At 57.9% G+C, this 18,656-nt stretch overlaps 1 protein-coding gene across 2 annotated transcripts; it reads left to right on the forward strand.

Annotated features, from left to right (window-relative positions):
- The first annotated feature begins 4,148 nt into the window (after positions 1-4,148).
- SEMA3G (semaphorin 3G) lies at positions 4,149-15,494 on the forward strand. Of its 2 annotated transcripts, XM_007984495.3 has the most exons (16): positions 4,149-4,336; positions 5,955-6,115; positions 6,241-6,303; positions 6,558-6,677; positions 6,953-7,043; positions 7,172-7,288; positions 7,453-7,598; positions 7,814-7,928; positions 8,039-8,108; positions 8,342-8,486; positions 8,747-8,978; positions 9,074-9,165; positions 9,853-9,894; positions 10,613-10,841; positions 11,144-11,283; positions 12,736-15,494. In XM_007984495.3, the coding sequence occupies exons 1-16, from the start codon at positions 4,222-4,224 to the stop codon at positions 13,204-13,206; spliced, it is 2,349 nt and encodes a 782-aa protein (XP_007982686.3). In that variant the 5' UTR covers positions 4,149-4,221; the 3' UTR covers positions 13,207-15,494. The 2 variants fall into 2 exon arrangements, with proteins under 2 accessions (XP_007982686.3, XP_072866204.1); XM_073010103.1 differs by lacking the exon at positions 6,241-6,303 and having other exon boundaries at positions 4,167-4,336.
- The last annotated feature ends 3,162 nt before the right edge of the window (positions 15,495-18,656 follow it).

Raw genomic sequence — 18,656 nt, forward strand, 5'->3', positions numbered from 1 at the left:
AAGTGGAGGTTACTTCCCAACACTAGGTTTTAGTTGGGTTTTTTGTTTTTTTCTTTTCATTTTGAAATTCCAGGCTTGCAAAAAATAGTACAAAGAACTCCCATTTACAGGTCCCCCAGCTTCCCTGTGGTTAACATTTTAACCACAGAAGGATCAAACACAGGAAATGAATATTGACATAAACACTGCTAATTAATCTGCAGAGCTTATTGGAGTTCTGTCAGTTGTCCTAAAGTCCTTGTCCTGGAGCAGGAGCCAATCCAAGATGGCACTAGAGTGACCTCATCCTCCTGTCTCCTTACTCCCCTCCAGTCTGTGACGGTCCTCCGTGTTTCCTCGTCACGTCTGAAGAGCTCAGGCCAGTTATTCTGTAGAATCTCACTCACTTTGGGTTTGTCTGGTGGCCCCAGGGTTTGGGAACTTGTAGGCCCCCAGGCCTCGGCCGCCAGAGCAGGAGGGTTTCCATGGAACAGAGGGGTGGGAGCCTGACAGGAGTGAGCTGAAGTACAGGGGAGATGGTGGGTGTGGGCAACACCCAGGGAACAGAGAAAGGGATCCAAGCTGAGGGGCGATGTGGGGTCCAGGGAAGCTTGTTTAAGAAGGGGTAAGGGAATGGCTTGTATGCTGGGGTATCAACCCAGTGAAACAGGAAAAGGGCCATGTGAGATGTAGGCAAGCTCTGCAGCAGGCCAGAGGCTACTGGGCCCCGGACAGTGTCTGCCAGGGCCCGGTTCTAGAGCTGGTCACAGGTGCAAGCTGTACAGGGAGAAAGAGGAGTCTCAAGGCAAGGAGGGGCAGGCAGATGGGCCTCGGCGAGTGAAAGATGTGGCATTGGGGGTGCTGAGCTGCCGATGGTGATGTCCAGAGGAAGGGATGTTCCAAATGGACAGGCAGAAGGTCATGCCCTTATTGGTAGTGACCTGGAGGGTGGGTAGCTGAGGTAGGGGGAGGGGACCATGACAATGAGGAAGACAGTGGCCCAAGAGATAGGGGGGTATCAGGGATGTGGGATGCCAATGGGATTGGGGTGAAGAGAGTTAAGCCCTCTGCGAAGGAAACAGGAGAGTGTCTGGGCCAGCTACAGAGAGGGTGCATTCTGGGGGCAGGCTGCTGCCTCAGACAAGGACCATGTGTGTTCGGGTAGAAGGGAGTGAGGATTGTCAGGAAGGGGCAATGGGGGAAGAAGGGCTCTGCCATGTCCTGGCTCTCTCTTCATCAGCTGTGGCAGGGAGGGGGACAAGTCGTGGACAGGAAGATAAGATGAATGGCCCCACTTGCAGATGGAAGTCCCAGAGGAGACTGTGGGAGGGTGGGGGTGGGGAGGGTGGAGCTGTGAGGGATGGCTGATGGGCAGCGGGGGGGCTCACCCTCTGCAAGCAGCTGGAGGTCCGTGGGCGTGGAGGGGGCATGACATTGTCCTAATATCCCTATTCCATCCATGAAATTGGTGGAGAGGGGACTGGGGGCATCCGTTCCTTCCAGGCATGCCCACCCTAGAATTCTGGCTGGGAGAGGCTGGGCTGTGACCGTCCACATACCCACCTGGTGGCACCTGCTGCATGAACACGCACCTCACATAGGTATCAACCCAGCTCACCATCTCCCACCAGTACATGGCATTTTGCATCCTACATGAATCATCTGGTTTTGCCTCTTTTGCTGCATCCTTTCCATTTCCGGGCTTTTGCTTGGATAGTGCTTCCTCCATGAAGCCTCCCTTGATTTCCTCCATCAAGAGCAATCACTGGAGCATCTTCCACTGCTCCTGCTTCTTTATATTGTGTTTGCCTGGTTACTGCTAGCGACCTCAAGAGACTGCCGTTTCTGCTGGATGGCCCTGCTACCCCAACGCTGCGAGTTTGGGGGCCTCCTGCTGTTCCTTCTTTGTCCACTAGATGGCACAAGATACCTGTGTCTGGGCCCATTGATCCGCGAATTCAGGGCACCCTTGCGGTCTTTCCCACCTGCAGCTGGCAAGCAGGGGGGCCTTTAGAGAGGATCCCTACCCCCTGCCCCTTAGCCTGGAAAATTGAAGCCTGGAGAGGGAGAGGACCTGACTGAGGCCACACACGTTGACAGTAGAGTTCAGACTCCCAGCGTGCCACAGGCTGTTTCCCCAGTGTGGAGTAGGCTGCCCGCATACCCTGCTCCAGTCGACCCAGGCCTCCCTGCAGCCCCTGCTGGGCGTCTGGCTGAGCTGAGACCCCAGGGTGGGCTGGTAGGCTGAGGAGTGTTGGGCCACCTGCCCACCGCTGTTGGTCACATGCTGGCTAAAGGGCTGCCTGGTTCAGTCTCCAGTTAGAAGTTGGCCCGAACTTGGGCAGTGTGCTGGCCACACCTCCCCAGGGAAACTGAGGCAGAAGCACTCCACCCCAGGGTCCCAGGATATGGTCACCCTGACAGCAGTCCCTGCGCAAGCCCACTCGTCAGGTTATAAAGGCTGCTTACAGCCACGATGGCTGATCCCCGGCCCTGGGAGGAGGAGGTCCCTCCCCATCTGGGAGGAGAATGACCCCCCACCCCTAACCAGGGGAGCTGGAGAGTCTGGCCAAGGTTTCAGGGGACTGGAACATCCTGGAATTGCGGCAGGGCCAGTTTGGAAGGTCTCTGCTGTGGGCAGTGGAAGGGCAGAGAACAGCCCAGGGACGGAAAGGCCTTGGCCAAGACGTTCTAGCAGGGCCAGAGGCAGGGCTGGGCTGAGCTCCATCACTGGTCTCTCTGGGCAGCCCCTTGCCCACCTCCAGGCCAGCCCCCTGCTGAAGGAGGCATGTGTGAGTGAAGGGAGATGGAGACAGGGAGGCAGAGTTGTAGGTCTCTAGGACCTGTCATGCTGACCCAAGAAGCCAGCCTGTTTCCATTTCAGGATTGAGGTAGGGGAGGAGGGTGGGGTCCCCATATTCCCAGGAAGGCCCAGAGGGTCCCAGGAAGGGGCAGGGCTGAGCTGGACCCATTCTCAGCCTGCTCTGTGGCCTAGGCCAGGTCCTTTCCTCCTCTCTGAGTCCCCCCCAACTTACCAGAGGGTCCAGGCCAGTCCATGTGGGAGGCCCAACCTGCAGGAGTTGTTAGAATCCTGGGAACTCAAACTCCAGCTCAAAATTAAAATCTCTTTAGTGCCCAGGGCCTCAGGTTCTGAGTGTAGGGTTCTGGGGTGGGGTGAGGTGGGAACTGTTCTGGAGCAGGGAGCATGGGGAGGTCCTGTCACTCACCCCAGATTCAGGTTCTCAGTACCATTTCCCCTTTGGCCCTCTTCTGTGGCTTTCTGTGCCACCCCCCGCCGCACCCCCCGCTGCTTCCCAGTCAGCATTCAGGGCAGGGGGAGTGAGCTCTGAGAGAGCACAGGTGTCTGCAGGGCCTTTGGGGTATGGGGTCCCTGGGAAGAACCATCACTGACCTGGTGAGGCTATGGACCCTGAGTCTCTGGAAGTACTGGAGGCCTGAGGGAGGCAGGGCAAGGGGAGGTTCCCTCAGCATGGGGTCCCCTAATGCCCTTGTCCCCTACCCCAAAGCAAGCCTGGTGAGCTGAGATGGGGCCTGTAGATGTGGTGAGAGGCTGGGGTGGCTGGAAGCCAGATGGGGACAGGCCTGGGTGGAAGAGGCGGGGCAGCCATCTCTTGCTGGCTCTATGAAGCGTTGCCAGACCTCAAACACCGGCGTAGGACATGGTGCCCCCTGGGCTAGGAATGACCCCTCCCCTAACCAGGGGAGTTGGAGAGTCTGGCCGAGGCTTCAGGGGGCTGGAACATCTTGGAATTGGGGCAGGGCCAGTTTGGAAGGTCTCTGCTGTGGGCAGTGGAGGGGCAGAGAACAAGGCAGAGCCCAGCTCGGCCTCTACCCAGCCCATCAACCTCGACCTCTGATCCCTGACCTCCCTTCCAGGCTCTCTCCCCACTTGTCACTTTGCTGGAGCCTGAGGACCTGTATTTGTGGACATCTCTGTACACATGGCCCGTGTCCCAGCTGGGAAGGTCTTCCCAATGGAGAGCTAGCTGGCCAGTGTGACACAAAGGCCTGCACTGGGCCAACAAGGTGGAAGGAGAAGTGGCAGGTGGACGGCAAGGCCCCGGCCTCCTTCTCTCCCCCGTCCCTCTTCCCGCCCAGGACTGGGTGGAGCCACTGCCTTATAAGTGGTGGCCTGGTGGCAGCAGAGCAAACTACAGCCGGCGGCCAGCAGGACCAGAGGGCGGCTCTGCAGGCAGGCAGCGGTGCCCTCAGTTCCCCAGCATGGCCCCCTCGGCCTGGGCCATCTGCTGGCTGCTAGGGGGCCTCCTGCTCCATGGGGGTAGCTCTGGCCCCAGCCCTGGCCCCAGTGTGCCCCGCCTGCGGCTCTCCTACCGAGGTACCAGCCCCTGCGTGCCCTGTTTGTGTGCATGTGCTCTGTTTGTGTGCATGTGCTCTGTTTGTGTGCGTGTGCCCTGTTTGTGTACATGTGCTCTGTTTGTGTGCATGTGCTCTGTTTGGGTGCCTTGGGCTCTTGGGTGCCTGGCCAGCTGTAGGGGAGTGGGAGGGAGGCAGGTCCCGGGAGACAGGACCAGGGTGGTGGGGAGGGACCTGAGGGGGACTGCTGAGAAAGGAACAGATGGAAACCCCGAGAGAACTCAATAAAGATGGGGAGGGGACAGAGGAAGGGACCAGGCAGGGGAGAGGGACAGAAAGGATGGGGCTGAAGGGTCTGTCTGGGCTCAGCTGGCACTTTTTGCCCAGGGTGGCCAATAGGAGAGTGGGCAGCACTCTATCCCTTGGTCCTGGGGCCACAGAGAAGGGGAGGAACCCCTTGCAGCCCACTTCCCAGAGTGGGTTTCTTCATGTGCTCCTCCATCCAAGAAGTGCCTCAGCCCAGGGGGAGTTTCACCTCCCCTCTTTGCCCATCCCAGCCTGGGGGTTCCTGTGTTCTACCCTAGACATGTGAGCCGGCTCAGGCCTCCACGGATGGGCCCGGGGAAGGCCCCTGAGACAGGCTCTTGGCAGATCCTTCCTAAGGAAACCAGAGGGGTGACCACCTTCCCCTGGGAGGCCCGGTCTGGTGGGGGAGACACCACTCCCTCCTGGAGAGGCTGAGGGGAATGTGGTCTTATTCTGGGACCTGTGGTTTTGGCAGGAGGTCAGACTACTAGAAAAAGCCCCAAATAGGGAAAGTTCCCCAAGGTACTGTCATCCATGGAGGGCTTCCCGGAAGAAACTGTTGATGAGTTTTGGGGGTGGAATGGGTGTTGGGTGGAGATGCTTCTGTAGGGAAGGCATAGGACACTCTGGGCCTTCCCAAAGGTGGTCAGTGCCCCCTTCCTACCACATCCTACTGCCCCCATTACTTCCCCCTCCCCAGCCAAGCCTGAGGACCTACCTCAGGATCCTCAACTCCTGGGACCAACGTCCCCAGACAGCTCCCGGCTCTCATCTCTGGGGCCGGGATGGCCAACATCTATGGGGAGAAAATTCTCTTCGGCCACAGACCTGGACTGGAGGTGGGAGCCCTTCCTGGCCACACCTGCCCTCTCCTGCACCCAGGCGGTTGCCAGGGGTCCCCTCTGCTGGGAACACTTTCGCCTGCTGGCCCACCCTCCAGCTGAGTCAGGCGGCCTGCAAAGACTCCCGCCCTTCCTCCAGGATCTTCCAGCACTTTGCTCTAGTTTCTGCTGGTTGGGGCCATCCTCCCTGGGGACTGGGTAGGGCACAGATGGGACAGTGGGAAGATAGCTGCACGATGAAGGGCTAAGGAATGGAGGGGTGGGAGGTAGGTCCCAGGGTAGGCTGGGCCGGGTGGGAGGCTCTGAGCCTCCCGTCCCACCTGTCCCCAGGAGCCATGGTCCAAAAACCTTCCAGCACCATGTGGATGGAAACATTTTCCAGATGTGAGAGTGTCGGGGGTGGATGCTCAGCCGGAGCCTCCACCTCCACTCCTTGGCTGGGGAACTAGGCTGAGCCATGGCCCTGATCTGCCTCCCTGTACTCCCTCCTAGACCTCCTGTCTGCCAACCGCTCTGCCATCTTTCTGGGCCCCCGGGGCTCCCTGAACCTCCAGGCCATGTACCTAGATGAGTACCGGGACCGCCTCTTTCTGGGTGGCCTGGACGCCCTCTACTCTCTGCGACTGGACCAGGCGTGGCCAGATCCCCGGGAGGTGAGCTGGACTGGCAGGGCAGAGGGTCTGTTTGAGAGCTGGGCACCTCCAGATGGGAGGCCACATGGGGAAACTGAGCCTGTGAGATCAGGGGAGGACCTGAGGTCAGCCAGGCTGTGTTTCAGGTCCTGTGGCCGCCGCAGCCAGGACAGAGGGAGGATTGTGTTCAAAAGGGAAGAGATCCTTTGGTGAGTGCTGTCGGGAGGGATGGCCCCTCAACCCAACACCCTGCCCTGACCTTCAGGATAGTCTGTGGCCACGCCCCAGGTGCCTCTACCAGGGGCATTTGGAGCAGATCCTGAGGGCTTTTGAAGGTCTGCTGGGAATGTCACACCCACCCCCTTCCCCAGAGCTGACTGCCAGACAGGGCTGAGCCTTGGGCCCCAAGGAGATGGTGAGCACCCCCTCTCACCCCTCAGCCACCCACTCCTTCTCCCCACAGACAGAGTGTGCCAACTTCGTGCGGGTGCTGCAGCCTCACAACCGGACCCACCTGCTAGCCTGTGGCACTGGGGCCTTCCAGCCCACCTGCGCCCTCATCACAGTGGGCCACCGTGGGGAGGTGAGCCTGGGCCAGGCCCCACAAGGGACTGGGAGGCAGTGACATTTCCTCCCTGCTGCCTGAACGTTCCCATTGAGCCTGGGTAGGGACAGAAGGGCAGGGGCCTGAAAGGCGCCTTTGTGTCGGGGAGCTGACCCCATTAGAGGGGCCCTGGATGAGGACGCCTTCCGCCCGCCCCCACTCTCTAGCTGCACGCAAGGGCTCCTGCTTGGGTGTGGGCTGCTGGCGCGTGTCTCCCAGGTGACGCCCCTCCCTCCCTCTCTCCCTCCCCTTAGCATGTGCTCCACCTGGAGCCCGGCAGTGTGGAAAGCGGCCGGGGGCGGTGCCCTCACGAACCCAGCCGTCCCTTTGCCAGCACCTTCGTAGGTGGGTGATATCCAGGCCACGGTGGGAACAGAGAGGGTGGCAGCTGGCCTATGTCACTGAGAAGGGAGGGACCTGGCTGCTGGGCCTGGGCCTCCTCCCCTGACTCTGTTCCCCAACCCCCACCCCAGGCGGGGAGCTGTACACGGGTCTCACCGCTGACTTCCTGGGGCGAGAGGCCATGATCTTCCGAAGCGGAGGTCCTCGGCCAGCTCTGCGTTCTGACTCTGACCAGAGCCTCTTGCACGGTGAGGCCTGCCCCTGGGACTGGCACGGGGGAAGAGGCTACTTTCCCGGCTAGGACGCCAGCCTCCAGTGGGAGCCGCCTGCCCCTTTCCTCTCCCCACTGGGTTCTGCTCCCATCCTGCCCTGTGGGGCCCCTCCACCCAGCATGACCCTGTCGCCCTTCCAGACCCCCGGTTTGTGATGGCCGCCCGGATCCCTGAGAACTCTGACCAGGACAATGACAAGGTGTACTTCTTCTTCTCGGAAACTGTCCCCTCGCCCGATGGTGGCTCGAACTATGTCACTGTCAGCCGCGTGGGCCGCGTCTGTGTGGTGAGAGCTGGGAAGTGGTGGTGAGGTTCAAGTCCCTGCTGCACCCTCCCATTCCCAGACCTTTCTCCCCCAACCCCTGGCCAGCAGTAGGGAAACTGAGGCAAGGATGCAAAGCTGACATGCATACCTCTCCCTGAGTGGGTGAGGGTATTAGAGCAGATGGTGGGACCCATCCTCATGGGGCCCAAGGCTGACTCTGGCCCCTTATCCTGCAGAATGATGCTGGGGGCCAGCGGGTGCTGGTGAACAAATGGAGCACTTTCCTCAAGGCCAGGCTAGTCTGCTCAGTGCCCGGCCCTGGTGGTGCCGAGACCCACTTTGACCAGCTAGGTGAGGGCCTGGCCAAGCAGGTCTAGGGCTCGGGACTAGGGAGGGCTGAGAGCTGGTGAGTCAGGGCATTGGCGGTGGCCATGACACTCGTGCTCCCTTCTCTACCCCAGAGGACGTGTTCCTGCTATGGCCCAAGGCCGGGAAAAGCCTTGAGGTGTATGCGCTGTTCAGCACTGTCAGGTGGGCACACCCAGCTTCCCTGCACCCAGCACCCTGGCCTTGCCATGGGCCCCGTCTTTGTGACCTATGACTGTACTCTCTGGGTCTCTCTTTGCCTTTGCCTTGGGGTCTTTGCTTTTTGGGGTCTCTGCTTGCACAGGCACTATTATCCTGTGTCCTGCCCATGGAACCAGGCTGTCCCCTGCTTGTCCTTGATGGCCACTCTGGCCTGACTGTCCCGTGTGCCCTGGCAGTGCCGTGTTCCAGGGCTTCGCCGTCTGTGTGTACCACATGGCAGACATCTGGGAGGTCTTCAACGGGCCCTTTGCCCACCGAGATGGGCCTCAGCACCAGTGGGGGCCCTATGTGGGCAAGGTGCCCTTCCCCCGCCCTGGCGTGGTGAGTATCTCCTGGGGCAAGGCCAAGGAATCGAGTTCTGAGCAGATGTGGGGAAGGGCTCCTTGGAGTGGCCCCATGTCCCCATGCACCCCCATGGCAGCAGACGTTGGCTGAGCCTGGGCTCCAGAGGGCCTGGGTGGGGTGGGGTGGGGTGGGTGTGGTGAGAGAGGTTGCCCTGGTTGGGGTGGAAGCAGACTGGTGGTGGGGGTATGTGTGCTGTCTCAGGATCCCTCAGGCCCTCCCTTCCCTGCTGCCTACAGTGCCCCAGCAAGATGACTGCGCAGCCAGGGCGGCCTTTTGGCAGCACCAAGGACTACCCAGATGAGGTGCTGCAGTTTGCCCGAGCCCACCCCCTCATGTTCTGGCCTGTGCGGCCTCGGCATGGCCGCCCTGTCCTTGTCAAGACCCACCTGGCCCAGCAGCTACACCAGATCGTGGTGGACCGCGTGGAGGCAGAGGATGGGACCTACGATGTCATCTTCCTGGGGACTGGTAGGACAGCTGAGCAAGAGTGGCCAGGCTGGAGAGGGGTGTGGGGTCCCTGGCTGTCCCCTCCTGTCCCACTGACCCCTCTTCCCTGGCTCCAGACTCAGGCTCCGTGCTCAAAGTCATGGCCCTCCAGGCAGGGGGCTCAGCTGAACCCGAGGAAGTGGTTCTGGAGGAGCTCCAGGTGTTTAAGGTAAGCAAGGGGCTGATGGAAGGGTCCCTCCAAGCCCCATCTTTGGGTCTGAGCCTAGCTACAGGGATGCAGGAGCAAGCCCAGTAGGGAGCCAGCCTGTCTTTACTGAATTTGCAGCTAGCAGGATGCTGGGGAGAGGGTGCAGAAAGAGATGCCCCCACCACCTCTGCTGTGGCAGAGGCCTTGCAGCCACTTATGAATGACTGGAGGCCCAGAGCTATAGCCTGTGAGCTGAAAGTGCCTGGGGTGCTGGGAGGGATGGTCAAGGGGAGCAACCCTTTGCAAAACCCTGTTGGGCTCACGTTGCAGGGAGGAGATGGTTGAGACCCCAAGGCCCCTAGATGTTCTCTTGGCCCCTCTAGAGACGCAGGAAGGGGATAGTCTGTGTTTGGAGGCCTGTTGTACCTCCTGGACCTGAGCTGGGTAATTTAGGACACTGCCTCATTGCTGGGGAACAAGTGGAGAGAGGGGACACTCTGGCTCCTGCTTGGAGGCAGCCATGACCAGGGGGCCTTTCGTGTAACCCATTGTCTGGGAAAGACTGTCTAGCCTTAGCTGCCAAGGAGTGCAAGACCCAGCCTGGGAGCTAGGTGCTTCCCACCCCAGGGTTGGAGGAGACCGAAAGCAGGGGTGCAGTGACAGGTCCTGGTCCACCCCACCCACGCTGAGACCCTTCTCCTTCCCCAGGTGCCAACACCTATCACTGAAATGGAGATCTCTGTCAAAAGGGTAAGAGCAGCTGCCACCCTCCTCTTGGACCCCTCCTCTGCCCCTGCTCCGCAGCCCCCTCCTCTGCCCCTGCTCCGCAGCCTCCTCAAGCTCCACTGTAGTCTGGGGAAAGCTGTGCTGAGGCAGGCCTGATTAGCCCCTGCAACAAGTGGCCAGTGGGCATTGGAAGCACCGAGTAAGTGGGGCCGCGTCCAGATAAGGGGATAGCCACAAAGCCCAGTTCCTAAGGGAGGCAAAAGTGTGCCTGAAAACAAAATCCAGATGTTAAGTCCAACAAGGTCACTTTTTAGAGGCCTACTATATTTGCCAAGTGGCAAAACCCATCTCCCAGTGTTTATCTGCTTCAGTGTATCTTCGTGCAAATCCTAACTTTTGTGCAAGGATTGCTTAAAGCAAGGTGCACCTCTAAAGTCAGGGACAAGTCAGGATAAAGGCCCCTGGGATAGAGGGCAAAGGTCAGCAGCTGAGAGGGCCTGGAGAAGTCCCTTAGAGAAAACATCCCAGGTCTTGGTTCTCCTCCATCCCTTCTGTGTCCTGGCACAGAATCTGGTATGCAGCAGGTGGGTGATAAACACTTTTTATTTTTTGAATGAATCCAAGAGGTTCTGGAAGCCTTCCTGCAAGTGGCAGGGGTCTCAGGAAGCCAAGGGGCTGAGAGCCTGGCTGCGTGTGGGCGAACCCTGGACTCACCTCAGGCTCTACTTCCGTCCCTCCTCAGCAAATGCTGTATGTGGGCTCTCGGCTGGGTGTGGCCCAGCTGCGGCTGCACCAGTGTGAGACTTACGGCACTGCCTGTGCAGAGTGCTGCCTAGCCCGGGACCCATACTGTGCCTGGGACGGTGCCTCCTGTACCCACTACCGCCCCAGCCTCGGCAAGTGCCGGTTCCGCCGGCAGGACATCCGGCATGGCAACCCTGTCCTGCAGTGCCCGGGCCAGAGCCAGGAAGGTGAGTGGTGGCAGGTGGGAGGGCCCAGGCTGGGCTGGAACTCACCCCTGTGGCTCGGCTCCACCCCTGCAAAGTGTGTTCTCAGAATGGTCTTCTTATGACGGATAGTCTTGTTTCCCTCTCTGTGTAGCTCCTGCTAGTGCATGGAAGCAGAGCCTTTGGACATAGTGGCTGGCTTAGGGATCCATGGATACCTAAGTTCTTGTCATACTAGTGGGGCTTCTGAGCTGTGGTGTCAGGTGGTGGCACTGGGATCTGGGTCCTATAGTTCCCAACCTGAACCAACCTCTGCCTCTCTCCAGAGGAGGCAGTGGGACTTGTGGCGGCTACCATGGTCTACGGCACGGAGCACAACAGCACCTTCCTGGAGTGCCTGCCCAAGTCTCCCCAGGCTGCTGTCCGCTGGCTCTTGCAGAGGCCAGGGGATGAGGGGCCTGACCAGGTGAGTGAGGAGACCCCTGCCTCCAGCCTCCATGTTCTGAGGTCACTTTCCATCCTGAACCCCAAGACCTGAGCCCTAGAAAGGGGTTCTGGGGAGCACCTGCCAAGATCAACCTAAGAAAAGTGTGTATTAGGCTCCTGAGGTGCCTAGATGGACATGCCCTATGTCTGCCTTCTGGGAATGCCCAGGCCAGATGTGGCTGGAACTCCCCCAGTCTGGCGGGTGGGTGGTGGAAGAGAGGGAAGAGGGTCTGGACTGGCCAGTAAGTCTTCCATATTTACACACATGGCTCATCTTTGAAGGTTTCTCTTCTCTAGGGGTTCTTGGTTCTCTTCTGCCCCAGGCAGGGGAGGGGGCTGTGCCCTGGGCCCAGGACTAGGCTTCAGAACCTCCCTATGCTACACACACACACACAACAGAAGGGAACCTTCTGGGTCCTTAACCACTGGTCCTTTCCCTCCACCTTCAAAGCCTGGCCCCACACTTCCTCCCTGGAGTCCAGCTGTCTGCTCAGGCCCTCTCCTCCCCCATCCGAAAAGGTCTGTCGACCCTAGGGATGGTTTAAGTCTGGGGCCTGAGGATGGGCATTGGCTGGGGCAGGGAAGGGGAGGGGCAGGAGTGGACTGATTACAGGAGGGGCTCTCCCTCCAGCCTGGGAACTGGGGGAGGCCAGCCTTGGGCCAGCTGTTGGGCTGGGCACTGAGAAGATTCCCCAGGGGAGGAGGGGAGCAACAAGATGGTGTTTCACAACACTAGCTAACGGCCCAAGCAATCCACCCTCAACACACAGATGTGCAGACTAAAGCCCACACAGGGTCCAGGCCAGAGGCCAGCTGGGATCAGAACGGCACTCCCGCTTCCCACGCTGTGATGGGCGCTCAGCCCACCCTGGGCTGGGGCTGTTAGCTCGCACCGTCGGGGGAGTGAACAGTTCAGACCAGGATGGGAAGGCTGCATGTGTGTGTGTCTGTGTGTGTCTGTGTGTGTGTGTGCACGCGCGCGTGTGCATGTGCATGTGTGCAGTATAGGGAGGTTCTGAAGCCTAGTCCTGGGCCCAGGGGCACAGCCCCTCCCTTGAGAAAAGCCTGTAGATGGGATGGTACCTCCAGAAGGGCTAAGGGGATAACATCTTAGCCCCTCTGTTCCTTGGGAATGTGTGCCAGGGCCCTCCGAGGCCAAGATTGGTGTCCTCTGACTAAGAGAGAAACTAGCCAGTAAAATCCTTGAGAAGGCCCCTTCCTAGGCTATGGGAAGGTGAGGCCCCACCTGAATTAGTTCGTGGTCTAGAGGAGGCCCACATTGCCAAGCTGCTGGTCCTCTCCTGGGAAGGGGAGAACAGGGCAAGAAGTGGCCAGGCACTGGGCCCCAAGGATGGCAGAAAAGCTGGGGCAGAGAAGCTGATGGTACACTCCCACTTCACACCACACTCACGCCCTCCTGCCCGCCTGGCAGGTGAAGACGGACGAGCGAGTCTTGCACACGGAGCGAGGGCTGCTGTTCCGCAGGCTCAGCCGTTTTGATGCGGGCACATATACCTGCACCACTCTGGAGCATGGCTTCTCCCAGACTGTGGTCCGCCTGGCTCTGGTGGTAATTGTGGCCTCACAGCTGGACAACGTGTTCCCTCCGGAGCCAAAGCCAGAGGAGCCCCCAGCCCGGGGAGGCCTGGCTTCCACCCGACCCAAGGCCTGGTACAAGGACATCCTGCAGCTCATCGGCTTTGCCAACCTGCCCCGGGTGGATGAGTACTGTGAGCGCGTGTGGTGCGGGGGCACCATGGAATGCTCAGGCTCCTTCCGGAGCCGGAGCCGGGGCAAGCAGGCCAAGGGCAAGAGCTGGGCAGGGCTGGAGCTAGGCAAGAAGATGAAGAGCCGGGTGCATGCTGAGCACAATCGGACACCCCGGGAGGTGGAGGCCACGTAGAAGCGGGCAGAGGAGGGGTGGTCAGGATGGGCTGGGGGAGCCCACTAGCAGCCCCCAGCATCTCCCACCCACTGGCTAGGGCAGAGGGGGTCAGGACGTCTGTTTGCCTCTTAAAGACCGGTGTCTCTGCCCCCACACTGCTACTGGGCCACCTACAGAAAAGACTGGGGTCTGATGGAGGGGCCGGCTGCTTGAGGCCTGTTCCCTGCCCCTCTCTGTGCTCTCAGACCCAGCTGGAGCCCGCACCCTCTGGCCGCTGGCAGCCCCGAGGGATCTGCCATTTGTTCTCAGAGATGGCCTGGCTTCCGGAGCACATTTCCGGGTGTGCCCAGAGGCAAGAGGGTTGGGTGGTTCTTTCCCAGCCTACAGAACAATGGCCATTCTGAGTGACCCTCCGAGTGGGTGTGTGGGTGGGTCTAGGGGGTGTCCCGGTAGCGGGCTCTCAGGGAGCCAGAGGAGGGAGGAAATGGCCTCTAAGCTAGCACCCCACAAGAAGAGCCTACCTGACCGACTTGGGGAGGGAACATGGAGGTGTTAGGAAGGTGGAGCAACAATGCACCTCCCCTCGTGTCGTGCCCTGATATCTTGGTGGCTCTCTGCCACTGCCCACCGCCTCTTCTCCATCTGAGAATCAGAGAGAAGCATAGATAATCTAGAGGCATGGAGTGCTAGAGTCCCCAGGGATCTGGGTTGGTCAGGGCTCAGGCTTCACTTTGTAAACCAGGTGGGGGCATCTCACAGCCTGACTTCCTTTCCCCAGGCCAGGGTTGCGGGGATACCTGCCCCTCCTGAGAGGACCCCCTCCCCACTGTCAGGCTCTCCATTCCCACGAGCGGGGAGGGGTGGGTTTTGGGGGATTGTTGTCCCTTGTGTCTGTGGACTAGAGATAGGGCGGGGGAGCTGGGGAAGGGTGCAGGCGGGAAGAGTGGGCTGTCTTTCCCAGGGTGATGCAAGCATGCCGCAGCCCTGGAGGCTGGGAATGTGGAGGCTCTGTGAGCCCTGCAGTCCTCAGAATCAGGGCCAGGGATGCAGAAGATTGAGAGGATATGGAGATGGACAGAGGGCAGGAGACCCTTAGGATAGACTGTGGGACCCAAGCAGGAACAGGTGTCCACAAGGACTCAGGATGGCATCAGTTAGCTCAGAAGCCACCTGTAAGACCCCGTGTTTCCATCTCTGGAATCTCTGTTTTATGCTAAATGGATTTAGGAAGACTGTTTTTCTTTTAAGGGGGAAACAAGGTAGAGAAAAAAACGAAGTGTAAGTCCTGCTGATTCTTGGGGGGAAGGATCGGACGGCAAGGACGCATTCTGCCGGGGCATGTAGCGGAGGTGTTTTTGCCATCAGCAGTTTCTCAGGCTGGGGAGCACAGATCGGAGGAGGAGGACTAAATGAAAAGTTGTTCCCAGCCTGCACATGAACACGTTCATGATGCACAAAATTGACTGGAAAGAGATAAGACCACCGGGTTTGAGATTCCCTCCATTAAAACAACCAAGACAAAGAAAGGAGGGGAAAAAAAGATAAAAAGCAAGACAGGGTTCCCTGCCCCACTGAAACTCAAACCCAGACTGCCTACCCCTGGCACCTCCAGAGAACTGGGACCTGAAATACCCGCTCCTTTCTCCCCTTTGACCATGTAGTAAATGAACCAGAAGCAGAGATTAACCTATCAACGCCCTGAGAAGCCTTCCAGCCTGCAGTGCTGTCTGCTGGGAGGTCAGCTGGTCAAAGCAGAGGAGGAGAGGAGGAAAGGATAGGGGCTGAAGAGCAGAAGGGAGGGGAGACAGAGGGGGTTAAAGTGGGGAGGAGAGAGTGCGGAGCTCCAAGAAAGGGTGTCAGAGCTGCAGCCAGCTCTGCCCTCTACCCTAGGGAGGCCAGAAAGAAACAAACAGCCCTCTGGGCCTTTAGGCTGGACTCTGGCTTGGCAGGCTCCAGGCAGGGTCCTCTGGGAAGTTACTCTAGAAAATGAAGGGAGGAGGAGCACAAGGTCCTCAGCAACGAACACCTGCACTTGGAAAAAGTGGACAGCTTCTGCCAACCGGACCCCACCCATGGTACTGTATGCTACTAACTCCTGGAAATGCCCTGTATGTGCGAGTTCTATTTTTGTATTTGTATGTTGAGATGGGCTTTGTGGTTTCTCTGTTCTCAGAGCATATTTCTTGTAATTACTATTGTTATTTTTATTGTCATGACTGCCCCTGAGCTCTGGTGAGAAAAGCCGAATTTATAAGGAAAGGGATGAAGTTAATATTTGCATCATGTAATTATATCATTACTGTGTATCTGTGTATTGTACTAAATGGACTGATGCCAGCACATGAGCTGAAAATGAAGAGCCCTCCCATCCATTGCATGAGAAAGAAGGTCACCCTGAGTGACCTCTGTTTCATGATTTCCCAAACAGGTTTTAGAGCTGGAAAAGGACTTAAAGAAAGAGACTGGGTGGTGCTTTCTAGAAAGGAGGAAGATGGGTATCAGGGGAAGGAAGGAGTTAGAGGGCTTTGTCTATGAAGCCGAGATTGCTCATTAAATGAAGAACATCCTGGCCTGTGGGCTTGTAAGACTGACCTTCTTGGGACTTCAGGAGGATCTTGAACCAAAAGAGGAAAAAAAAAAAAACATTGGCAAAGGGCAGCTGGGCACATAGGCAGCTCTGCTCCTTTTTCATAATAACACTTGACATTTGTCACAGTGACACTTGGCATGGTTCCTGCCTTCATCCCAAGCCACATACCAACGGATATTAAGTCCTCATGGCTGGGGGACTGGGGCTGTGCTGTGGGGGCTGTGGCTTCTGGAAAGGAGGGGAGGCCCCGAACATCTGACCTATTGGGCACACTGCAGGAGGTCCGTCTGGGCATGGCTCCCACTCCCCAGTGACAACAACACCCCAGCCCAAAGAGCAGACTCCACTGCTGCTGGAGGAAGATTGAAGGGTCATAACCCTACCTTCCCAGGGAGACTTCCCTGGGCCTCTTGCTTGAGCAGGCCCCTCAATCCATGCTGTAGACTAGGGGTCTTAACAGGTCAGTCATAAGTCTCATATTGCAGCCCAGGCCCTGGAGCTGGCCTTTCCTTTTGTTCCTTGCGCCCTCCACGATCACTTAGGCCTGACAGAGCCTGAAACCCTGTCACCCCACCCCAGGAAGCATCATCACCTCTGACTGAGAAGTGTCACCCGGGCACCCACCTGGCACAGTGTGCTGGGCTGGGAGGGGTGTGTGAAGGCAGGCTCCAGAGCCCCCTTCTTCCCTCATGCACCACTCTCCCCAGGGTGGCCCGGAAGAACCCTCTGGACCAGACCCCTCCCTGGTCCACACCACTCCCCCTCCCATCTCGAGCCCTATTTCCTGCCTCAGTGATTTCAGCCTCTCTCTCATCTTATCAAAGCTCTTTCCTCCGCATCTAAAGCTTCCTCTGTTCTTGGGGCCTCTGTTCCATGACTTCCCAAACAGGTTTAGAGCTGGAAAGGTGCTTAGAGAATGAGACTAGCCCAGTGGTTCCAAGAGATAACTATAATCCCATGGGACCCTCCACGATCTCGTGGTCCCCATGTTCTGCCCCTTTGGTCCTGACAGAGCTGAAATGCTGCCTGCTGGCTTGCCCTGTGAAAGCCCTGAGAAGTCTTGTGATGATCTCTTGCTAATGTGCATGCCTACTATGTGCTATGTGCTTTTCCAAAACATTTGGTTCTCTCTTTTTTCCCATGGAGCAGCTAACATCTCATGTTTCTAACATTTTGAAGAACATATTTTGGAAAAATGTTGATTAGGTTAATTCCCTCCCTTAACATGTGAGCTTGATTAATTAGTAATTGCCTTCCCAGCCTGTAGGCTCTGGAAGCCCCAGCCTTCTGCTGAAATAGCCACATCTTGGTTTCCTATGACCTTTGCCGGAGTAGACTCTGCTACCCCAGGACAGGGCTGCCAAGCGTCCAATCTGCTGCCCTTTGGGCCTGGACTGTGCTCTGTTCCTGGCTCTCGTCCTCCCATACCCAGCCTACTTCTGGCTCCTCCTGTGTCTGGCATGGTCCTCTGTGGAGGGCTAGCATTCACCCCTAGTCTGTGGCTGTCCTGCCATCCAACAGAATCGTTTCTAAGAAGGTGGGGGGCAGGGAGGAGTCAGAATAAGAGGAAAACAGCAGTTTCCACTTTCTCAAGTGACTCCTGGGCTTTTCTTTCATTGGCTAAGCTCGGGGTCAGGCCCTAGACAGCCCTAGAATCCCTTGCTTGGAAGAGTGGTCAGGTAGCAGCCCCCAGGAACCTGGTGGACCTCCTGCCAGCCTGTCCTCTTTATGGGCTGGCAGGGGGTCCAGCTGCAGCTCCAGCCAGGTGGGCCCCAGAAGACTGGCTCACATGCCTCTGGAAATCCAGCAAACAGAGGCGCCCCTGGCCAACCACATCTTAGAGCTAGGAGGTAGTTGCTCAGAAATAGCCCAGTTTCCATCCCAGTTAAGGTCCCATCCCAGCCTCACCTGAGTCTTGGATTGCAGTGGGTTCTACAAGAAGAAAGTTCAACATACACCAAGAAGAAATTCCCAGGGTCTTCTAAGACTTTAAACTTGGAGAGAGGGACAGTGGGTAGGGCTAGGTTTGGACACAATATCTGAAAAGGTTACCAGGCACGATGGCTCACACCTGCAATCCCAGCAATTTTGGAGGCTGAGGCGGGTGGATCACCTGAGGTCAGGAGTTCGAGACCAGCCTGGCCAACATGGTGAAACCCCTTCTCTACTAAAAATACAAAAATTAGCTGGTGGCACACACCTGTAATCCCAGCTACTCAGGAGACTGAGGCACGAGAATAATTTGAACCCGGGAGGTAGAGGTTGCAGTGAGCCAAGATCGTGCCACTGCACTCCAGCCTGGGCAACAAAGCAAGACTCTGTCTCAAAAAATAAATAAATAAATAAATAAATAAATAAATAAATAAATAAAAATCTGATAAGGTGCCTGGGAATTGTTGGGCCCCACCCTGGCTCTCCTTCCATACTCAGCCATCCCTCGGGTGTACAGGAGACAAGGCAAGGCAGCTGTGGCCCTGTGCCCATTCTCACTGCCCAGTCCCTGGCCACCTTTGCTGTGGGTACCACTACTGGACCCCTCTCCCTTAGAGACTGCGTCCTAATGAAGCCTTTCACTTTCCTTCCTGGATTTCCATTAAGGAAACTCCTGGTTCCTCATGAAGCCTTTAAAAAAATCACCCTCCACTGAGGACGAGGGCTGCTGCAAAGTCTCTAGGGAGGCCATGTAAGGGATATGGGGCTGTCTTTGGGCCAGGCCTCCAGTGGCTAGCTAACAGCCTGCATGCAGGGACACTGCTGATGGGAGGACTCAGCTGACCAGTCTTGACCTCTTTACCCCAGAGAGGATGATGACCAGAGTACCCCCTAATCCACCCAAAAGGGCCTGTTTCACTGCTGTGAGGAATGACCAGGGCAAGGA

The sequence above is a fragment of the Chlorocebus sabaeus genome, chromosome 22, assembly GCF_047675955.1.
Source record: "Chlorocebus sabaeus isolate Y175 chromosome 22, mChlSab1.0.hap1, whole genome shotgun sequence".
NCBI lineage: Eukaryota > Metazoa > Chordata > Mammalia > Primates > Cercopithecidae > Chlorocebus > Chlorocebus sabaeus.